Source organism: Styela clava, chromosome 13 (genome assembly GCF_964204865.1).
Source record: "Styela clava chromosome 13, kaStyClav1.hap1.2, whole genome shotgun sequence".
NCBI classification, from domain to species: Eukaryota; Metazoa; Chordata; class Ascidiacea; order Stolidobranchia; family Styelidae; genus Styela; species Styela clava.
The window spans coordinates 10,025,386-10,045,815 of record NC_135262.1 but is presented as its reverse complement, the minus strand read 5'-3'; the positions used below and the strand labels follow the sequence as shown (position 1 = coordinate 10,045,815).

The 20,430-nt window shown below is 35.0% G+C and overlaps 4 protein-coding genes across 4 annotated transcripts; 1 reads left to right on the top strand and 3 right to left on the bottom strand.

Moving 5' to 3' along the window:
* The first annotated feature begins 267 nt into the window (after positions 1 to 267).
* LOC120332505 (glutathione S-transferase 1-like) lies at positions 268 to 3,508 on the top strand. The gene is made up of 4 exons (XM_039399762.2): positions 268 to 1,566; positions 2,121 to 2,268; positions 2,696 to 2,834; positions 3,020 to 3,508. The coding sequence occupies exons 1-4, from the start codon at positions 1,373 to 1,375 to the stop codon at positions 3,232 to 3,234; spliced, it is 696 nt and encodes a 231-aa protein (XP_039255696.2). The 5' UTR covers positions 268 to 1,372; the 3' UTR covers positions 3,235 to 3,508.
* A 3,466-nt stretch (positions 3,509 to 6,974) lies between these two features.
* LOC120332802 (uncharacterized) lies at positions 6,975 to 8,297 on the bottom strand. Its single transcript, XM_039400118.2, has 2 exons — positions 7,796 to 8,297; positions 6,975 to 7,669 (listed from the first exon to the last, which is right to left on the bottom strand). The coding sequence occupies exons 1-2, from the start codon at positions 7,851 to 7,853 to the stop codon at positions 7,044 to 7,046; spliced, it is 684 nt and encodes a 227-aa protein (XP_039256052.2). The 5' UTR covers positions 7,854 to 8,297; the 3' UTR covers positions 6,975 to 7,043.
* Positions 8,297 to 8,647, bottom strand: LOC120333072 (uncharacterized protein C14orf119-like). Its single transcript, XM_039400423.2, has one exon. The coding sequence runs from the start codon at positions 8,645 to 8,647 to the stop codon at positions 8,297 to 8,299; it is 351 nt and encodes a 116-aa protein (XP_039256357.1).
* Positions 8,648 to 12,560: 3,913 nt separating this feature from the next.
* On the bottom strand, positions 12,561 to 20,409 carry LOC120332778 (cytosolic phospholipase A2-like). Its single transcript, XM_039400092.2, has 18 exons — positions 20,088 to 20,409; positions 19,740 to 19,821; positions 19,079 to 19,236; positions 18,728 to 18,844; positions 18,342 to 18,379; positions 17,907 to 18,042; positions 17,631 to 17,767; positions 17,036 to 17,173; positions 16,574 to 16,667; positions 16,058 to 16,172; positions 15,740 to 15,961; positions 15,471 to 15,578; positions 14,922 to 15,012; positions 14,341 to 14,477; positions 13,856 to 14,031; positions 13,033 to 13,255; positions 12,790 to 12,929; positions 12,561 to 12,720 (listed from the first exon to the last, which is right to left on the bottom strand). Exons 1-18 carry the CDS (start codon positions 20,148 to 20,150, stop codon positions 12,649 to 12,651), a joined length of 2,247 nt encoding a protein of 748 aa, XP_039256026.2. The 5' UTR covers positions 20,151 to 20,409; the 3' UTR covers positions 12,561 to 12,648.
* Positions 20,410 to 20,430: the final 21 nt, after the last annotated feature.

Genomic DNA, 20,430 nt, shown 5'->3' with positions numbered 1-20,430 from the left:
GTTTTTCTGTGCTTTACGATGTTAACAAAAACATATTTTTCGCCCGTTTATCAATCCGGTATTAAAATATCATTACTGGCCTATTCGTTTACATTTTCACGCAAAGTGTTATGCTATGCAGATTCCAGAATATTGGCAATGATTTTTATATTCCGATTTAAAACACAAAATCGTCACTAGCATGAATGTCCTTCCAAGTATTGGTCGGGATATTTGTCGTGCGCGCTTTTTATGCATCGCATCCGCCAATTTACTTAAAATCGAGGTCTTTTAAGTGGCACGTCGTGTACTGTTTGCTTCGTTGTGCAACGGAGCGTATCTGCTGTCGTCGTTTAGCATTTGCGGCGGATATTTGTCGGGAGAGACGTTTTGAGCTATTTGAAACACTTTTCGGAATTATGGAATTGATATACCGACGCCGATAATACTATACGTCAGTGAGCTATCAGGTACTATTACCCGAAGAGTTGCATTGTCACAGGCCGCTCGACCTGAAATCCTTACAGCCATAGAATAGCTCGAGTAGAAGTGAATCGTGAACAGATATATATCAAGTTATGAGGAATAAAATACCAATTCGGAAGATGATTGTTGATTACATGGATTTAGGCTTATAGTTCAAAATCCTAATAACTATGAACAAATGTCCTATAATTTAACAAGCTGGTAGGTGCCTAAGATATCCACTGATAGTTGAGTGCAACCGGTTATCTTCCATTGAAACTTACGGATCAATAGCGGCAGCGTGATCTAGCGTGCGGGTTGCCAAAACTGCTGTTCATTTTGAACGCTGCACGTTTCTTAGAGATCTTTCGTCAGTGGTATACCGTAGCTAACAATTGAAATATTGTTCACTAAAATCCCCGAAGCTTCTCCAGTTTATGGAGTATCGAGACGGAAAACGACTTGTTCGAAAGAGTATTTTCTTCTGTGGGAGGTAGCTTTCTTGGAATTTCATTTTTGACTGGGCTGTCGAGAAAACCGATATAAATTAAGAGAAAATTGGAAAATTCATAACGATCGGAGCGTTTTTTTCGTTGTGGCCATGAAAACGAAAATTTAATCCGAACTTTCGACGAAACGCATATTACTAAGATGACAGGATGACCCACTCATGGCATACAGATCAGTCCAGTCGTTAAGGCGCTACAGCTTCGACAGACGGAAGGACTGAGAATAGGCGTCTCATAGAGCGTAGATCCTATAATTTGTTTTAAATGTGACAAGCTTCAAATGTCTTTAGTTAACGATCTTCTCCACTCACGTTAGCAAATTGCATCTGTCATTGCTCAGTTGAAACCTAGAGAAATTAATACTGATTTCGAGTCCTAATAAAAGTTTACTGTGAATCTATTTACTTTCGTGCTTTACAATGAAGTTTTACTACCATCCTCAAAGTCCGGCATGCCAACCCGTGTGGATGGTGTTAAAGGAACTGGGAATTGAATATGAGGCAATTGAGTTGAACTTGTGGTCAGGTAATGTGGATAAAGACGAACTGTTCAGTGTTAATCCGTATGGGAAAGTACCAGCTCTGAAAGATGGCAATATTTGTTTGGGAGAAAGGTAGGTCAAAAAGACAAACCCTAGTAGGTAACATTGGAAATATCTTTCGCATTTTATAAGGCTTCTGAACAGATTTTGTGTGTATTTCAGAAAATCCGCAAAAAATTAAGATCCAAGTTATTTTGATCACGTATTTTAATATACACTTCGGAAAATATAATTCCCCCTTTTTCACTAACGCATCAACGAGAATATCGGTCAGAGACCGAAGACTTATTGATCGGAAGTTAGGGGATACCCCAAAACAACGCTCCTACTCCATAGTGACACTTTGTGTCCCATCACTAATTAATTAATAACTCGCTAATTATACGACATAATTAGCCCAAAATCAATAGGCTTTTGGTCCGAGATATGATGCATGCACATGCAAAATCTGGAGCAGATTCGTGAGATATCGCGTGCATCTATCAGACATACACACAGACAGACAAATACCTATCAACATACTTACCGATTAAAATCGATGGGTAATAATATATATATCAATATTGTAAATTACTATGGTTTTTTATTCGATTAAAAAGATAACAAAAATTAGTTTGTTGTTTTAGCCGGGCGGTCTCCATTTACCTCTGCTCCAAATACGAGGCTGCCGACAAAGACAAACCACTTTATCCCAAAGATGTTGACTCAATTGCAAGAATCAATATGGAACTATTTGCAGACTTAGATAGCATCGTTGCTGTTCAGAAATATTTGGTGAGATTGCATCAGAACGTTTTTTTTTATGCCCATGCTCAGGCCGATGCTCAATTTGAAATTTTATACAATCCACTGATTAAATAAGCAATTGTATAATCATACTATGTTACCTCTTTAAATCGTAATAGTAACAGTGGACTAGTATATATCAGGAATATTCGAGTCATTGTAAATTTGCATCAATATGTATGTGTGCATCAAAATGTTGCATCACTTTTCCAACCACAAAACACAAGTATAACAGACCCTTAATTTTATTATGGAAAAGAAATCCTTAGAACATCAACTTTCATGCATATCCAGTAGTCATTCCCTGTAAAGGTCACCTTTAGGACAATGTTTAAATCTCAGTATGGCTGGAATTCGGCTACATATATATAAATTGATTATTCTAGTTTATTTTTCGTCTATCAATATTTATCAGAACATAGGAGCTGTTTTTTCGGGAAAAGCCAAAGGGCCATGTAATGAACATTTTCCAGAGGTGAAGAAACATATAGATCATATGGAAAAGGTTCTTTCGAACCAGAGCTATCTTGCAGGAGATCATTTAACGATTTTAGGTAAATATCGGGGATATCCGAATATCATTCATTTTTCGTATAATATCCAAGCGGTCGATTTCCGCATTTTTAATCAATTCGATTTTCTCCAATAACGTGAAATTACATAAAAAATCAAATCATGGTTTCCGTAACGTTTGCCTTATAAGTCGTCACATATGCATTCGGTGTTTTTTATCTTTAAGATTTTTGCAAACTGAATCTTCTTGGTATGTTGGATATGGCTGGATACACTGAATGGGTTGAATACCCCAAAATTGTCGAATGGAGGGATCGAATGTCGAAGCTTTCATATTATGAGGAGTGCCATGCCGCTGGTTTCAAAGCAAATAGACAGATATACACTGCGGGAAATGCAAAATATGACGAGTTGGAAAAAAATAGAGACACTAAGAATTGACTGTGGATTTAACGACGAATGCCCCTGACAAAATTTCGTTTAATTGCTTTTCAGTTGCAAGAACGTTTCTGCGTTCTGAGTGGTTAATCATGGCAGAAGCTTGAATACATGAGACTCGGCGCGAATTATTCTTTACATATATCGATTCTATAGCTTTTGTATTAATGTGTAGAAATAAAATTCAGTCCAGTTTCCTTTTTTGTTCGTTGTCCTTTGCTGCCGATTTAACCATGAATGTATTTTCCAAAACAATATACAAACTATTTTTATGCTTTAGAGGTATATTTTATTGTTTGTGAAAATGGTATCATCAACAGAATCAAGTCGCCCTCGTCTCTGAGCGGAGTCATTTTAGTTATCAGGAATCTTAAGCTTATAGTTTGTGTGGCACATTACATAAAAATTACAATTTCATGATATTAAGGTTTTTCAGCTCGATTAAACAATAGTAACTTTGACAAGAGAAAAACTAATAATTTCTTTTTGCAAATGCGATTCCGCCCAAATCCCTTTTTTAATATGGCCAGTCCGGTAAGACAGTAAGTTTCAGTGATAGGATTGTATAGGCTTAGACGCATTTACTTTTAAATTGAGCTGAAAATATTGTTTGGCAGCAGCCGTTGCGCTCCGATGGTTCGTATGAAAGTTGGTAAATGGTAATACAACTCTCAATGGGGAAAAACATTTGTGTGGCTCACAAAATAAACTGATGGCTCTACACCAGCATATTGCAAACCCATTATTGGGCCAATGGCATCAAACCATGAGGATTTTGTACTTAAAAACCCTAGGTAAAATTGTTGGCTTTTTTCGTCTTGATTTGGCTTTTTCTTATCATTGGTATCTGGCAACCCTGCTCGGCGATGTGGCACATCATGTCATGTCAGGCTTTTAAAATGCTTGCTACTGAAAATTCGGAAATTTTTTGACGGTACCGGTAGCGTCAAAGGTAAGGACTGAATTGTTCTGGTCTATGTGTCCATATATTTGAGCACTGCTATCTTGTTTTCTCTGCTTTTGTGCAATGTACTCCAGTGGAACATCAATAAAACAGGAAACAACCTAGTTGGCACTTCAAGACTTTGATTAAATGCGGTTTTCGTAGCCAGTCCCACTTCATTATTGATTTTGTGGAGTAAAGAAGTTTGTACTAGAAAAGTGATCAGCCTACATAAAATTCAAAACTTCTCCACAAATCGTTAATATTTATGCTTTAATCAGTGGGTCCAATCAAGTAGAAAAGCCAGTATATATCTGATATTCAATGGTGTAATAGTGCGTGTGCCTCCACTTGCTTAAGTATAATTTAATATATTGAAATTGTGATCCTATGGCAGTGTTTCCCAACCCGCGTCCGCGGTCTCAAATGAGTCCGCAGAGCGTTTGAATGAGTCCTCAACGAGCCAAAAATTCACTGCGGGCCCGATCGTTTTTGTGGAACTTAACGATCAGCCAAGTTACGATTTACGTTAGAATTTACAAAAAACATAAAAAGCCAGTTTATTCACATGACATTAATCGAGTCAATAATTACTGGTTACTGAGAAGGGCTGGGCATATATTCGAATATTTAACTATTAGAATAGAAATTTACGTGGTTGGTAACACGTGACGCGACAGGTCACTTGCGAATCGCTTAATCAAACGATTGGATTTCACAACTCACTTGCGGATTTCCGACGAAAACAAGAGTCTGTAGTGTACACGCTTCGATAGATAATACTGTAAGTGTAGTAGATGTTTCTCGCGAGTTGGAAAAACGAGGAATAAATTTTTTTTCTGGTAGGTGTAAATGGTGGCAACCCAAATTTTCTAAATCGAAAAGCGGTCCGCGACCGATTAAAAACGCTTTTTTAGACATTGCGAATCGCAAAATTTACCGCTATGCTACCGTAGTATACGTACCAGGGCATTTCCTTTTGTATTCTTTGCTTTACTGCCTCCACATTGGTACATACAGGTACAGTAGTAATGGAGCGCCGTAAGTGTTGTACGAACAGCTCAAATTTGTCGAATTCACAAAAAAAACGAATCTAAACAAAATATAATCGGGCACTTTACCACGCATTGTCATGGTACTTTCTGAGTAGTATTGCTCTTATTTCGTCAACACAACCGCAGATTCAATGGATCACACATATATATGGATGGATTGAATATTTTGTGCAATAGAAAAACTCCTTGAAAAGTCGGCTCTTTTAACGAGTGACGTATACGCGACGATTACTTCAGAAGTTGTTCACGAAAATTTCAAGGCGATGAATATGTATTTTTAATTTACTAATATACTTAAATATATTTTTAATAAGTACTAAATTAAGTTGTACATTCTGGAAATTTAAAGCAGCTATAGTAGGATTTTTTCTAACGGTGATAACAAATTCGCAAGATCGCAAAAATATGTATCAAAGCTGAATACGAGAATATCAGTCAGAGACCGAAGTCTTATCGATCGAAAGTTAGGGGATCCCCCAAAACAGAAACTGAGGTTTTGATTCATCCGCTCTTACTCCATAGCGTCACCGTGTGTCCTGTCACCAATTAATTAATAACTCACTAATTATACGACATAATTTATCCAAAATCAAATGATGAATGCACATGCAAAATTTGGAGCAGATTCAACCTCGCTTTCGTGAGATACCGCGTGCATCTAACAGACAAATATCTACCAACATACTTATCGAGATCGATAAGTAATAATCGGGCTATATATTCTCTCATTATTATGTTCGTTCACATGGCCGTGGAATTTTAAAGAAGTAATTCTTTCATCTAGTGGTAACCGTAAGTCAACGCAACCGCGAGTTACCATGAACACAATTGAGTTAAAATAAGAAGACATTCTAAATTCTCGTCGTTGTCATGGATTGAATATTGTACGACAGAAAAGTCTATTATACACCAAAACAGTCGGCTCTTTCAACGAACGCGTAATTGCAGCGAATTTCCGATTTTAAAATTCGTTAAATTTCTGTTGTGTTCGGTTTTATTACTACTCTTGTACAAAGTACAGTTGCAATAAACGCACCGTCCACAAAGGTTTTCGCCGGTGAGAAAATAGTCCGCGACCAAAAAAGGTTGGGAAACGCTGTCCTATGGAATCCATCAAAGAACAATGTGGACAAAAACCTGAATGTATTTCACTCATAGAAGAACTCATTATATGCGAAGGTCGAGTAAATAGCCGTGAGCAAACTGAAAAAAAAAACGTACTGAAGAACTTTTTGAATTTCTACAATGCTACGATAAATGTGTAAGATTCTTTGTTTATCAAATGTTATCCAAAAAATCTATCACTTTATTCTAAAGGGGGAAAACAAAGATGTATGAAAATAATAGGGGAAAACTTGGGGATCAAATATTATTGGTAGTGGTACATCAGCAAGCATATGTTCAAAATAGATTTAAAACCCTATTTTGAGATGAATATTCTAAAAAACTGTAAAACATTCTTACATATTGTTGCAATGAGTCCAATGACAGATATTAACTTTTCCAAAGCACATGCCCCCTAAAGTATGAAATATTGTTTGGATTTACAGCGAATACTATTTCTGACCAATTCCGAGATGAGACATTACTCATGCGAGTTACAAAAATGTAGCGCATAACTTCACTATAAGATGGTCAGTTATGCAACTAAAGCATGTACCTCATTATGTTTTTTGCTTTTACTTTATTATTTACAGATGTCCAAGTTACTGTTCTCCAACCTTAAATGAGAATGACAAAGAATCCAATGTTCCAATATATTTATTTGTGTGCGTAAACTTATTTATTATTCTTTAAAAAATAGAAACAAAATTTCACTTCCATGTTCTTAGGTCTGATATTGGGTTTGGAGGAGGATCTGAGACATTTTTTATTGTCTTTTGCTTTGGAATTCTTTTAGCTGGTTGTTCAACCCAGTGTATTTGTTGATGGTTTCCAACTTGTTTTTGTTCTGGTAGATATCGTTTCACATGTTTGGTGACTTGGTTTTTCCTTCGGGTTTTTTCAGCATATATGATGCCTCCCACTAAAGCACAGAATAGCCCCAAATATATAAGTGAAATTGGATCAAATTTCTCTTCATTTTCATACTTGTATTTTCTGTCGTAACCATCTTTAAAATGTTGGCGGCTGATGAAATCATCGAAACCATCACGATGATGTTGGTAGGTTACATGAGAGTGAATTTGAGCTCCTTTATCATCGCTGTGTATAAATTGGTTGTAACGCTGCCGTGAGTCTGTATTTTTCAGTGTTTCATATGCATCTTTAATTTCCATGAAATCTTTATCAGACCCAGTAGAAGGACTAGTATCTGGATGAAGCTTCTTCGATTTCTCATAAAATGCTGCTTTAATCTCTTCCTGGGATGCTCCAATCTTTATCCCCAGCAAATCGTAGTAAGATTTCATCCTCCTAGCATGTATGTTGATACTCAATTCTGTAAATCAAATTTCACAGGTCCTCTTACACAACAACGGTAAACTTTAAGTGCTTGATACATTACTCTTGCTTGTAAATATTTTTTGCAAGGGAACACTTCCATAAAATTGATTTATCAGCTCACCTGCTAATGAATTGGTGACATAGTTGCATCCACACATTTTAAGACAAATTCTTGACATTTAGTTTCTATTGCTTTGACTATTATTAGTGGAATAAAATGCAAGATATAAATAAATAAACATTTAATATACATGAGAGGGATGCCCAATTTGAAGCGCACTTTAATAAGAAAATGATTGATATTAATGGTGAGAGTATTTGCATACTTTAATACCAAGCCCGCCATTACAGGGTATGAAGAATAAATAATAAGAACAATTTTTCAAAACGCTGATGGTGCTCCATGTTAAATTTAACCAGAGCCTATTAAGACCAATGCGACACAAGAAATAGCTTAATTTTATCATTATTATTAATTTGTATTAATAAAAATTATCTTAAAGTCAAAAAAGATGAAATGTCTGCAGGACTGTATCCAATGCTACATATTGGCAATATACATTTTATATGTTATCATTTCATATTTTATTGAGTATGTATTACTGGGCATCCCCACCCATAACTATGAGGTAACATTTTTTGCAATCATGACTTTTTGACGGAATGTTGACACAAAGAATGGATCTGCAGATTCGAGTCTTTCTAACATAAATGTCCTTTCACTCTCATCCCAATCTTGAAACCACTGGTTGAAGAGTCGCAACTGACACTCATATAATGAAGGAGGCTTGTCTTTCATAGTAAGTCCATTTAGGTCACCCAGAAGCAGGTCTATTCTACCTGGGAGTGCTTTAGCAATAAGATCTTCCATGAAACATTCTCTTTGGTTTTTACTCCATCCTTGAAACCAATGGATGGTGCAGTTTATTTCACGGAGTGATGAATATCCTACACCCGGGTGTACTGCATCCATGCCCTTTTTACTGTACCCAGTTTACTAGTTAATGTTTTTCACTGACAGGAAGTCGTGCCTGACCAGTCGGACAAGATGCCCTGCTTGACCTCGGTCGCCTACAATATGCAGATATGCAGCAGTTGAATAGCACTGCTTATAATATATATCACACATGTGTGAATATGGATCAACGCAGAGACGTTTCACACATCAGAAGACATACATGGGCGCTTCTGAGGCGATAATTAACCTAACTTTTACCAGTACGTTATTCCGGCAGCGCCATTCTCAAAAATCAATAAAGATCAGTGTTTGTAAATTTCTCCTTGGAATAATAAAGAAATAATTCCTATGCGTAAAATATGGAGACTACTAGTTATATTGTAGTTACGGTATAAGTTTATCCCGATTTCATAATTAGCATAACAGACGATAAAGAATTGACAAAAACTAATGAATAAAAATGATTACAGAATCGAAGGGTCAAACACAACCTCAAGCATGGTTTAAAACTTACAGATTTTAGATTGAAAGGTGTTATCAAACTATGTACGTGTTCGCTCACCTAAAAGGATTAAATTGATTCACATGCGCACATAATACAACCACAGAGACATATTGAAAGTAGAGATGTACCGATGTATCGGTATCGGGTATCGGTACCGGCAATATCGGCCATTTTTTCGGTATCGGCCAAGTATCGGTATCGGTTAGATTAAGGCCGATATTTCCGATATATTTACCTTTTTGATATGGTCCAGAATGTTTTAAAAGATAAGTTGGAATACTACTTTTTAATTTATTTTTTGTCTGGAGAGATCGTGAGCTATGAGCCCTACATGTCCCCACCCTTGCGAGAGAATAGGATGCACGTGTTTTTAGCTATTTATCAGCCAAACTAGCTCATCTAATTTGGCTATTTTCGCTGTCAAATTTTTATATTGACATTTATAATATTACATAGTAATTATGAAGAAATATAGACTGTTTGTCGTCAAGTACGAGTGTCATTTAGTCCGTCGACATCGATAAACTAAATTCCGACACAATTATCCCTCTACGCAGGTATTAATTTTAGTTTTTTTAACTACACAATACCTTTATAGATATATTGATATGACCGCCTAGCCCTGGACTGTCTCAAAATATATGATAGCAATTGTATAATAATATAAAATAGTGAAGTAAAAATACATCCTCGACGGTTATAGGTAGGCCTTCTTTTGGTCGGTGCTGATTGATATTCTTTCATGTTGGCTTTGACTTATTGCGTCGACGATTTCGATTAGCCACGAAATAAAATATTTGTAAAATGCTTTTAATTTGAACGTAGGACGGCGGCGCTAGAATGTGTGGGTGATATTCGATATTCTTTCAAACACGAATAACGATATTCGAAGGTCGCGATATTAACATTAAATTCAAATTGGACATCCCGGCTTCTGAGTTTTCTAATTGAACACCGAGATTACTAGCGTTACTGTGCAATGTATCTTAATCAGTTAAAGCATATGGATATTAAACATTAATTTCATATTATGTGATATATCTTTTTTTTTCGATCTGAAATAATGTGTACTATGAATAAGGCTCAAAAACCATTGTTTTAACCCGTCTGCCCCACACAGCACATCTAACTAAGTAATAATTACATAGTATTGGTATCGGAATATCGGTAATATCGGCCTTTTTGTAGTATCGGCGTATCGGTATCGGCGTTTTTAGCTGATATCGGTATCGGTATCGGTGACAAAAGTGGTATCGGTACATCTCTAATTGAAAGTAGAAAAGGAAGAAACCTAAGATATATTACTTCGTAAACAAAACAAAAAACTAGACAAAGAAATAAAAAAATGTTTGTCACTCAATATTTGTATTTGTTTTGCGTCATGTCTGTATTTATTTGAGGCACAACAATGCTATCCCTTGATATACTCGCCACACTTATATACCCAACCATAATAGAAGGAAATTTATTCAGCAAGCCTATGAATATTATCCTTTTACAAATTTTATGAACCTTTCATGTGCAACGATTGGCAGACTGAATAATTTTATGGGGATTTTCAAATTTAATACCAAATAGTAAACAGGGATGAAATGAAAAGAAACGAAGATAAATAAAAACTCATCTGAAATAGAAAACAACAATACGTTGCTTTTGATTTCAAAATAGAAGTGTGATATGTGTCAAAGACCAAAATTTGAAATGAGCTAGGGAGCTAAATTAAAAAATTTTTGCTAGGGAGATATCATCGACCTTCAACCCAGAATGAATCTTCCTATACTTTACCATTGCAAATGGTGTAAGTGTTCATAACCATTATTTTGATTTAAAATGCGTAACCACATACTTACCTGTGTACTGATTACTAATTTTAGCCTAGTCCAGCGTTTCCCAAACTGTGTTCCGCGAGCATCTTCCAAGTGTTCCGTGGAAAAGGGACCAAAATTATCTCGGGATCGTGAAGTTGTCGCACAACTGGCGACCGTTCAATATCGCGTCACGGTCGGCCTAAAGCGGACAAAGGCAAAAGGTCAACTCTTTTTTCTCAAGCTCTGCCTGGTTTTACTAGGAAATGCTGAAAAAATCACTCATGTTCGCTAAATTCGATTCAGCAGATAAACGAACTCCAGCTCGCAAAATTGCACCAAGTACTTCTAACTCCATTGTTAGGTAACATTAGAGGCAAACACTACGTAATAGAAAGTAAACGACAAAGAAAGGTAAAATGAATTTATTGATTCAGATACACAGCATTTAAAATAAGGAGCAATAAACATTTAAATGCAATATGCAAAATATTCGCTGATTATTTGGTTTCTGCGAGACTAACTACTTATCCTTCTTCTATGCTTTTGTGCCGGTGGATCCGTATGCATATATTGCAAGGATGCTGTAGCAAGAGTAGAGATAACAATCCTAAGTGATTCAAGAGTCTTGCTACACACTAACACAAATATATTTCTGTAACGTTTCGTCTGACCAAGGTCAGACTTCTTCAGACATACATACACAAATATTCAATCATATTTTAGGTATGTTGAATACACTTTTGTTAGTTTTCGCGGCGCATTTGGCAACTCGCCGCGGCGAACTAGTATTGTAGTAGCGCACCTTTTGGGACCGCTGCATTACACCATTTTTCTTTATCAATTTTACCCTTTCATTTTTGATGTTCCGTGAAGTGAGATAAAAAGCGTAAGTGTTCCATGGCCAAAAAAGTTTGGGAAACGCTGGCCTAGTCAATTGCAGATTTTTGAGACTCATTCAAAACTTCGGACAAAATAAATGTTGAGTTATGTGATTGCTTCCTAAATTTTGGAAACACAACTAAAATTGAATAGTAAGCAAAGCCACAAAAAGAGCAAATATTTTTATTCTACCGGTTTATTTGTTAGTTATTTATAAAAAAAAGTTTTAGTGATAATCATCTTCATGTACATTCTGAGTAGCCTACTTTCATCACCTTGTATATTCTGTTGTATATATTCAATTTTGATCTCAGAATTATAAGAACAAATTGACAACTATTATGCTCCTTCGAATTCATAGTTATATATTATGCTAGTACTAAATCTGTGTAACACTATTTTTTAAATTCAACTAATTCTAATAACTTACGCCCTATTATTGTCCCGTTCATTTTAGGCAATATTTTAATCAAATAGAACATAACATAGTTTCTATATTTTGAGTAGAATAAACCGAGAAGCAAGTCAAGACTAAATAAATATATTATGCTATCTATATAATTTGAATAGATAAGTTAAGCGAACATTGTTCCGAGTGTTTCCCACTCCTGATTCAATTTCTAAATTATTTTAGTTTGCACAATAAAAGCATTAAATTTCTATATATATATATATGTATTTATAGGTCGGGTCTACTTGCCAGGATAAGTTTTATTTATTGGCAATACAGCAATATCAATATACGTATTTAAAGTCGTTATCTTTTTAACCCCAAATTGCTATATCTTGATCACTGAATGAGATATGTTATTTGGGTTTACGCGTTAAGTCGATGAAGTTATTTTATCGCGTTGTTTCAGTTGTCCCACCTTGGATGCTATTTTTTCTCTCAGCACCTAAAACAAAATTTTGGTCGTTATTAAATAAACATGACTTGTGTAGTGTTTTGAGTTATAGTTGCTTACTTTGTCATTTTCCAGTATATTAAATCTCATCAGCTCTCTCAAACGATCAAAATTGAGTGAACTAAAGTGCAATCTCAATGTTCCAAATTCCGAATTTTCGGGAAATATACAGAAGTCGTTGAAAATTTCTTTACCCGAATCTAAAAAAATATTTATATTTTTCAATACAATAGATCGTCTTCGACCATATAGATTATAGGGCTTATAGGCTTTAACCAGGAGATATTTTTGATAATTACTTACCAACGTCGTCGGGCGTTGGATATCCCGGTCGTCTATGTGGAGAATTTTGAGTTTTAAATTTTTTGTTGGCTAAGGTAAACCAGAGAACAACAGGACATTCCGTATCTTCTTCATCTTCAAAAAGATAACATTCTCTGAAAGGATCTTCTGCAATTTTTTCCATACTTATTCTTGGAAATTTTATTCCATGGTCGTGTGCTTGAGCTTGCACCGTTGCGAAAAGCTAAAAGAAAGTTTCAAAAGAACATTTCCACAAATTCACTTAATTAAAAACTGTAATATCTTCCGTTCCATATTGCACAATGGCATAATATTCGAATATTCTAAAGAGCACGTTGACTCTGATTATGGGATGTCGGCAATTAATTTTTCTCGGTGCTCCCGAAGTATGCGAACCAAGATGGCGGACATCGGAACGTAACATGGGTAACAGGTTAGGGTTAGGCAATAATTTTTTTTTCAATTTTCCTTATTTTAGTCCTATTATCAGTTCGAAGACTAGCCAAAAACCCTTCCGTAGTATTTATACCTAAAATTATGGCCTAACCCTAATTTAGTACACATATTTCAATCCCCATGTCCGCCATCTTGGTTCGCATACTTCGGGAGCCCCCTTTTCTCAAATGACTTTGACATGCAACGCACAAGAAAATGAAGTGACAAATGGCCGACGGCTTGAGTATGACAAATTTCTAAGAGCAAGTAGTTGAATATTATCTTTATCTGAATGACCTTCAACTGTTTTCCTGTATATATTCAATATATATATATATACCAATTGTGGGAAGCTAAGCTTGATTAGAACACATAACAAGTAGCCTACCTCGATAGACAGTTCATTTTCGTTCAAATAATTTCCACAATCAACGACAATTAAAACATCAACTCTTCTCTGTGGCCGAAGTGCATGTATTGATGGTAAATTACACCCCAAAGCTGAATCACACAATGATATGCTAGATTTTTTCGTTGAGATCTTTCGTAATATTCTCTCTGAGGCTACAATAAACCAATGAATGTTAGTGTAGAAACCTTGTTAAATCAATTGATTTTGAATTCAAGATGAAATGTTTAACTTTGAAATAAACACGTCATTTTATTTAACTTATTTCAAATATTTTCCAAATTATTGCTCTCTGAGTGATGTGGGGGACATGGGATTAGAACTCGAGATGTGTGGTCTGTGATGCAATCGCGCCCATTCACTTTGGTAATCGAACTTCACCTCTCGCTGAATTTTGGATAAAAAAGGGCTGTTACATGAAAATTTGCTGTATATTAGCTTGCCTGCAATAATTAAATATTTACCGGTGATGTTTTGGCTTGGGACAATAAGATCAGTGTTCAACCGATACTTTTGAAGCCCTCTGAAATCTGCTGCGCAATTTTTTATTCTGGCAGTTCTGTCCAAAATAAGACCACGGCCAATACGGTCAAACTGTGATCTGTCAAATGTAAGCAAACAAATTTAAGATATCAAATTTTATATGGTGCTGTGAATTTATAATTTGAGCGGAGAACATAGGAAAGCTAAGAAAGTAAGTCGAGTGAAACATGTGTTTGGTTTTTCTTCACATCAGCTTGTAAGTAACAAATATATCACTAGAAACAATAAAAAGAATCAGCCTACTATTTTGTGTTTGTTCGTTAAATAAAATATAATTAATAAATTATACAACATAAGGAATCGAAGTACACTAACTTAAGCATCATGTCGTTCAACATTTGAAAACCATTGTTCTAATTTTTCTTATGGATGATGATGGATGCAATCTGCGTTTATGCGCAGAATATTATACCTCGTGCAAATATACCACCGATTTCTAATCTTAATCATTAATTTCCAATTGTTGTCAACTTAAATTTGATAACTAACAAAAATGATTTACTCTCGCTTTCTATCAGATTTTTTTCTTGCAAATGCTCTCCGCTGCAAAATTTCGATCCATTTATCATCGGGCGAAGCAAAGTTCTTCATAGCTATTTCAAAGGAAAAAAAGTACTTCTCTCAAATTTAATTTATAGAATATTGAAGGACGCTGAACTCATTTAATTTCTTGTAATGTACAGAAATGTGATTTAGGTTTAATTCATGGCGATTGTAACAGTATAGCCACTGCACAATAATCATGGTCGCAATAGGGTGACCTAAATATAACCATAACCCATAATTACACCTGGTTGTATATGATTGTACCATGAGTTTTCAGTATTTGGGACGCTATGAAAAAAATTCCCTTTTTTTTTTCCTAGAATATGTTCCAAATGATCCGGCATCTGTTTTTGATCACGTTTTATTTTAGAATTTCACCAAATATGATTTTGGCGATATTTCACAGAGCAGAGGAAAAGTTACAGACAATGACCATCAAGATTCTTGTTATATTGATTTTGCTGAGTTCGAGGGATTTTGTAATTCGATGTTTTCAAGGTATTACCTTTAGATGTTACGGATACACTTTCAATTTCATCATCATTGTCCTCATCACTTGATTCATCAAATTCACTAAACTCGATTCTCTCGTGATGACTTTCTTGTAGATTATCTAATAATCGACAAGATTTATACGATTCAATTTTAACCATATAAAGCAACCTGACTTGCAAAAGATGATATAAAAGATAATGTAAGATAGATTTCGAGGGTAATGAAAGCAATTGAGAGTAGACTAGATTATTAAACGTGAAAGTAACTTCATTTATTAACTTATGTATTCTCTGATATCCTCTCTTGTCTCGGTTCTGTCAGATTTTTTGCTCCACATGATAGCAAACGCACTTCCACTGGCGGCCATCATGTAGTGCAATGGTGGTTCTGGTAAACTTTGTTGTAATATACCGTTACCCCATCTTGAATTGAATTGTTCAGTCGGAATATTGATCCCGTAACTCGGAAACGAAACTTCGTAAGGTGTCATTTCAACCTCATCTGCAGGGAGAAGGGAATAGAGTGATATGAAAAGTGTCGAACGGCAATTTTGATAATTAGATAACTCTTTCTCTATTTTTGAAATAACTGCCTCACCCCAAAATTCAGACATCGGAAGACGATTACGCACGTGAGCACACGATAAGATTGGAAATGGAACATCAGCCGTTTCAAGATGTTTCCTCAATGATGAAAACTGTGTTGAGCTGTTCTACACATAAAAAAAACGTAGAATTTTTGCAATACTTCAGCCATTTTTGTGAAAGAAATGATCCGAGATAATCAAAAGCATGTGGTAGTGCTTGGACTAGCGTAGGACTAGAGTTTTGTGATCAAACTCTATGCCAAAAATTCTACCTATATATGGTGTAACAAATTCGATATGTTGTATTACGAATTGGAATTCGTACGGTGCTATTATAGACCTTACATTGCTTGCTCATTATATATCCCACCCTGTTAGTCACTTCTGTATGATTCGCATGAAATTATGATATTTTTGTTTTGTTAGATAAGTAACATTTGCGACAAATGATAAAATTTACGCAAATGAATTGAACGTTCTTATCTTCAATGACTATTTATCAAAATGGCAGGTATTTAATTGCTTACTTCAATTCCTAAAAACGTTTCTCCAAGAGCAATACCGTAATAGTCTACAAGTGTCGTTGGCTGATAATGTTCTAATTTAAATTCCCGGTATTTTCTGTTGTCGGTAGCCAGTAGGAGAACATGAAATGAATGATAAATTATTTGCACGGATGAAGTTTAATATGGGGGTTCCGAATGAGTGGATAAACAAAAACTGAAGTCTTGTCAATAAATCGTTATATTAATCCTGATACATCTCCACTTTCGACATTAACGTCATTGGCTCGAAATGCGTCACACAAATTTGGTTACTTATTACCGTGCCTACCGATATTGTACCAGTGAGTGTGTACCTCACTGATACGCCTATGCCTAGTGTATTGCTGACATATTTCGGCTGGTGTTCGTACTAAACTGCTAGACTGAATTAATCAAGGTATACCAAATAGGATCGGAAGCATCAAGTATTGGAAGAAACCTGACCTGCAGCGTTTATAAAAAGATATATCGAACAAACGCAAGGTTAGGCTTTCTTCCATTTGTTCACGTAACCAGTCGTGATGCTCGATAAGATTTTGAAGATTGTTCATCGAACCATGAAGGAAAGAAGAAGATACGTACCTGCAAGAGAGAGTAATGAAATGATTCACTTACATCGACACATAGTTGAGGTTAATTCAAATTACAGGCGGTGTCACAATAGTAATCGTACTACTTTTTTATCATTAAGTTTTACATATACCGAATATACCGATAGATACCGCTATCTATTACGAGGAAAAGCACATTCATAACATAACAAACGAGAGAGCTATGCTCAAATATAAGTACAGGTAGCGCCACATAATTTTGATGACGTCATAGCAAAAAAAAAATGTGGGAGACTTCTGGAAGAAAATTCCATCTTTAATCACTATAAATTTCAAAACAATTGGTTCATTAATCAAAGAGAAAAGTGATTTCTTCAAAAACGTGTCAAAGAACAAGAACAACATAACAACAAAACGATCGTTATGTCCACTACGGGTCCAATGAGAATATACGGACAGTTATGTATTAGTGAATAAAAAGTAAATACCACGCAGATCCAGAGAGACCCGCAATATACATAATAGAGCCGAGTAATCCCATTTCTGAAATTGCTTCCATTGCCCCACAAGCTGTCGCCACAGCGCGATAGCCTCCTCCGGCTATTGCTACAGCGACTGTCGGAGTCTTTATTAAATCATGAAAAGAAGAAAAAAAGTTAAAGAACTTGCACAGAATGTGATATATAGGCTACCTTCTGTATCTCAACCAAAACGCGATCACCTCTTTTCGCTTTTCAAGTGTGTATAAACATCAATGCCTCTACCTCTTTCAATGACGCGGGCCCAAGTTCCACTCCAAGAAAATTCTGAATTGCTTTCATCGTTTTAGGTTTTCTTTTAATTCTATATTGTCTTTCTTCTATTGATAATCCCAAAGATAACCGAAAATCTGGGGAATTTCTGAGTAAAAAAAAGCAACACGAAGACAAGATGTGAAATTACATTTTTCAAACTATGGTATCAGATAAAACTTATGTTATTTGAATTATTTTCATTGAAATACCACTCATAAAATCAGGTTTAAATACCAAATGAATGAAACTCTGTAAAGACATCTTTCTTTTTCTATTTATATTAACCGGTACATTTCTGATATATCTCTTTTAATTAATATACCGAATGTGATTAGCCATCAATCACAATGCACGATTATATTATTGCTATGTGATAAATTATTTTATGGAAGAAATTTTATTTACCTCCATTGTTTCAGAAGTGAAAAATCAACTTTTCCGTTCTGTAGTATCCATCGCGTATGAAACAACAAAGAAACGTGTGATAGATCAACAGTTAAAACAATGGAGAATGTATGTGAAATACGTTAATATTGAATAAAATGCTCACAATACTGCTTTAATGATTTCTTCAATATACAAACTGTAATTACTATTAAAGCACAAGATACTCAGTGCAAAATTTTGGTAGATAAATAGGAAATTGTATACTTCTGTATCATATATCCGTTTTATTATATAAATATATATATAAATTGATGCGTTACTGTCAGGCTTTTTACTGTCAAATAGGAATACTTTTTTTTCTTTAACTACTCTTTGGCAAAAAAATCAGCTGTCGTTATACTCACACTCCCCCAGTCGAGAGTTACTTGTTTTGGTTCACCCACAATAAGTTGACTTAGTTTCAAACGTCCAACACCAAAATGAGAATCACATTTGAATTTATCTTCTTCATATATATCAACCTATAACACATGTAGAAATTTTCAATATTTTAGGGTTTTGCCAAAGATAAAAATTTTACTTTATCGTTTCCACATGTTCTATGTCAATGCAGCCTAATTCATTTTTAATGCAGTCCTATTGTGGAAACGTAGATTATTTGAAGTAAACACATGACAAATTGATACAATGCTTTGATAATATTGGGTTCTAAACTTTGAACATCAGAACTAGAATTTAAAATGCCCAAATCTTACGTTGATCACAGAATTCGCGGCCTCGGAGGTTGAAAAAACGAAGGTGAACGTTTCTTGCCATATTGGGTTGTGTGAATTCCATACCGTCTTTGTTTTAAATTTTGTTTTGCCAGTTGCAGTTTCACATCGGAGGTATACTTTTGTATCGGGAGTGTCAACTGATAAGAATGAATATCACACATAAACCACCGAAGATTTGTCCGAATTTTCAAAAAAAAATATTTGTTCAAATATTTTTTTTTTATAAACAATGACTAAATAAGAGGTGTACTAGAGTATTGTGTATTGAACTGCAGGTCCTTTCTTCTTGTTTATTTTCTTATGTGGCTGTTGCCACAAGGATGCGTGACTGAGATAGTATTATGAAGATAAATAAGAGGTGCCTGTTTTTCATAGAAAATACCTGTATCGCTAATGTAAATTAAAAGTTAATGATACCTGATCACATTACGGGCATATGATTCATAAAATAGAAAAAGACGGGGTGATAGAATTTATTTTACCATTGCATGGGCTGAAAATCAATAGTGGTGACGTTTATAACAAAATCAAAGTTAATTACAAAGAAAATATTACCATTTAAAACGACATATATGAAAAGGCATAGGTGCAACTTTTGCAACTGCACCTTGGACAAAATAATAAAAGAAAAGTAACTTACATAAATCGTGTAGGCATCCGAGTGATATTTTTCTTCCTTGGACCACTGTTACCGTGACAGTCATACAAGGTTTATATGGTATCTGTGTTGCAAGTTAATTTCCTAATTGTTGGCATATATTTATATGTGGTGTATACTATGGCGTCAACTAATAAGAATTATTACATAAATTTTATAACTTGGTGTTGCTAGTTCCTGATTGTTTTGGAGCCATTTAACAGTAATCTTTATAGGTAAAAGTACGTAACTTTTCACATACACAGCAGCCATTTTTGCAAAAGAAAATTACAGTGAATATATTTCCTAATCATATATTTGAAAACTATATTTTCAATACATTTATCTTACTTCAATATCATTCAATTTTTGATGGAACTTCTCCTCTTCGTTGATCCATGTTTGATCAGACATTTTCGGGTTTTCAAATCGTACCTGGGTATTAATATCTAGTCTTGAATGTAGAAGCAAGAACGTGTGTTGGAAATACAATTACAAATGTTATTGCATTGCATCCGTGTTCATCAGTTTGTACTAGGATCTGCGTACTTCCTTAATATCATCATGCAGAATGACTCATTTCGGACACTGTCGAAAATTCTTGCTATTTCAATTGATCATCTAGCGTTTTATCCAACAAATGTTGTGTATACACCGCGTTATTCAGCTTGTATAAATTTTAAGTGATAGTCAA

Coding starts and splice junctions, on each gene's coding strand:
- LOC120332505 (XM_039399762.2), top strand. CDS start 1,373: ATGAAGTTTTACTACCATCCTCAAAGTCCGGCATGCCAACCCGTGTGG. Junction 1,567..2,120: donor AATATTTGTTTGGGAGAAAG/GTAGGTCAAAAA, acceptor TTGTTGTTTTAG/CCGGGCGGTCTCCATTTACC. Junction 2,269..2,695: donor TTGCTGTTCAGAAATATTTG/GTGAGATTGCAT, acceptor AATATTTATCAG/AACATAGGAGCTGTTTTTTC.
- LOC120332802 (XM_039400118.2), bottom strand. CDS start 7,853: ATGTCAAGAATTTGTCTTAAAATGTGTGGATGCAACTATGTCACCAAT. Junction 7,670..7,795: donor TGTCACCAATTCATTAGCAG/GTGAGCTGATAA, acceptor TTTGATTTACAG/AATTGAGTATCAACATACAT.
- LOC120333072 (XM_039400423.2), bottom strand. CDS start 8,647: ATGGATGCAGTACACCCGGGTGTAGGATATTCATCACTCCGTGAAATA.
- LOC120332778 (XM_039400092.2), bottom strand. CDS start 20,150: ATGTCTGATCAAACATGGATCAACGAAGAGGAGAAGTTCCATCAAAAA. Junction 19,237..19,739: donor CGGATGCCTACACGATTTAT/GTAAGTTACTTT, acceptor CATTCTTATCAG/TTGACACTCCCGATACAAAA. Junction 12,721..12,789: donor ATATACTGGAAAATGACAAA/GTAAGCAACTAT, acceptor ATTTTGTTTTAG/GTGCTGAGAGAAAAAATAGC.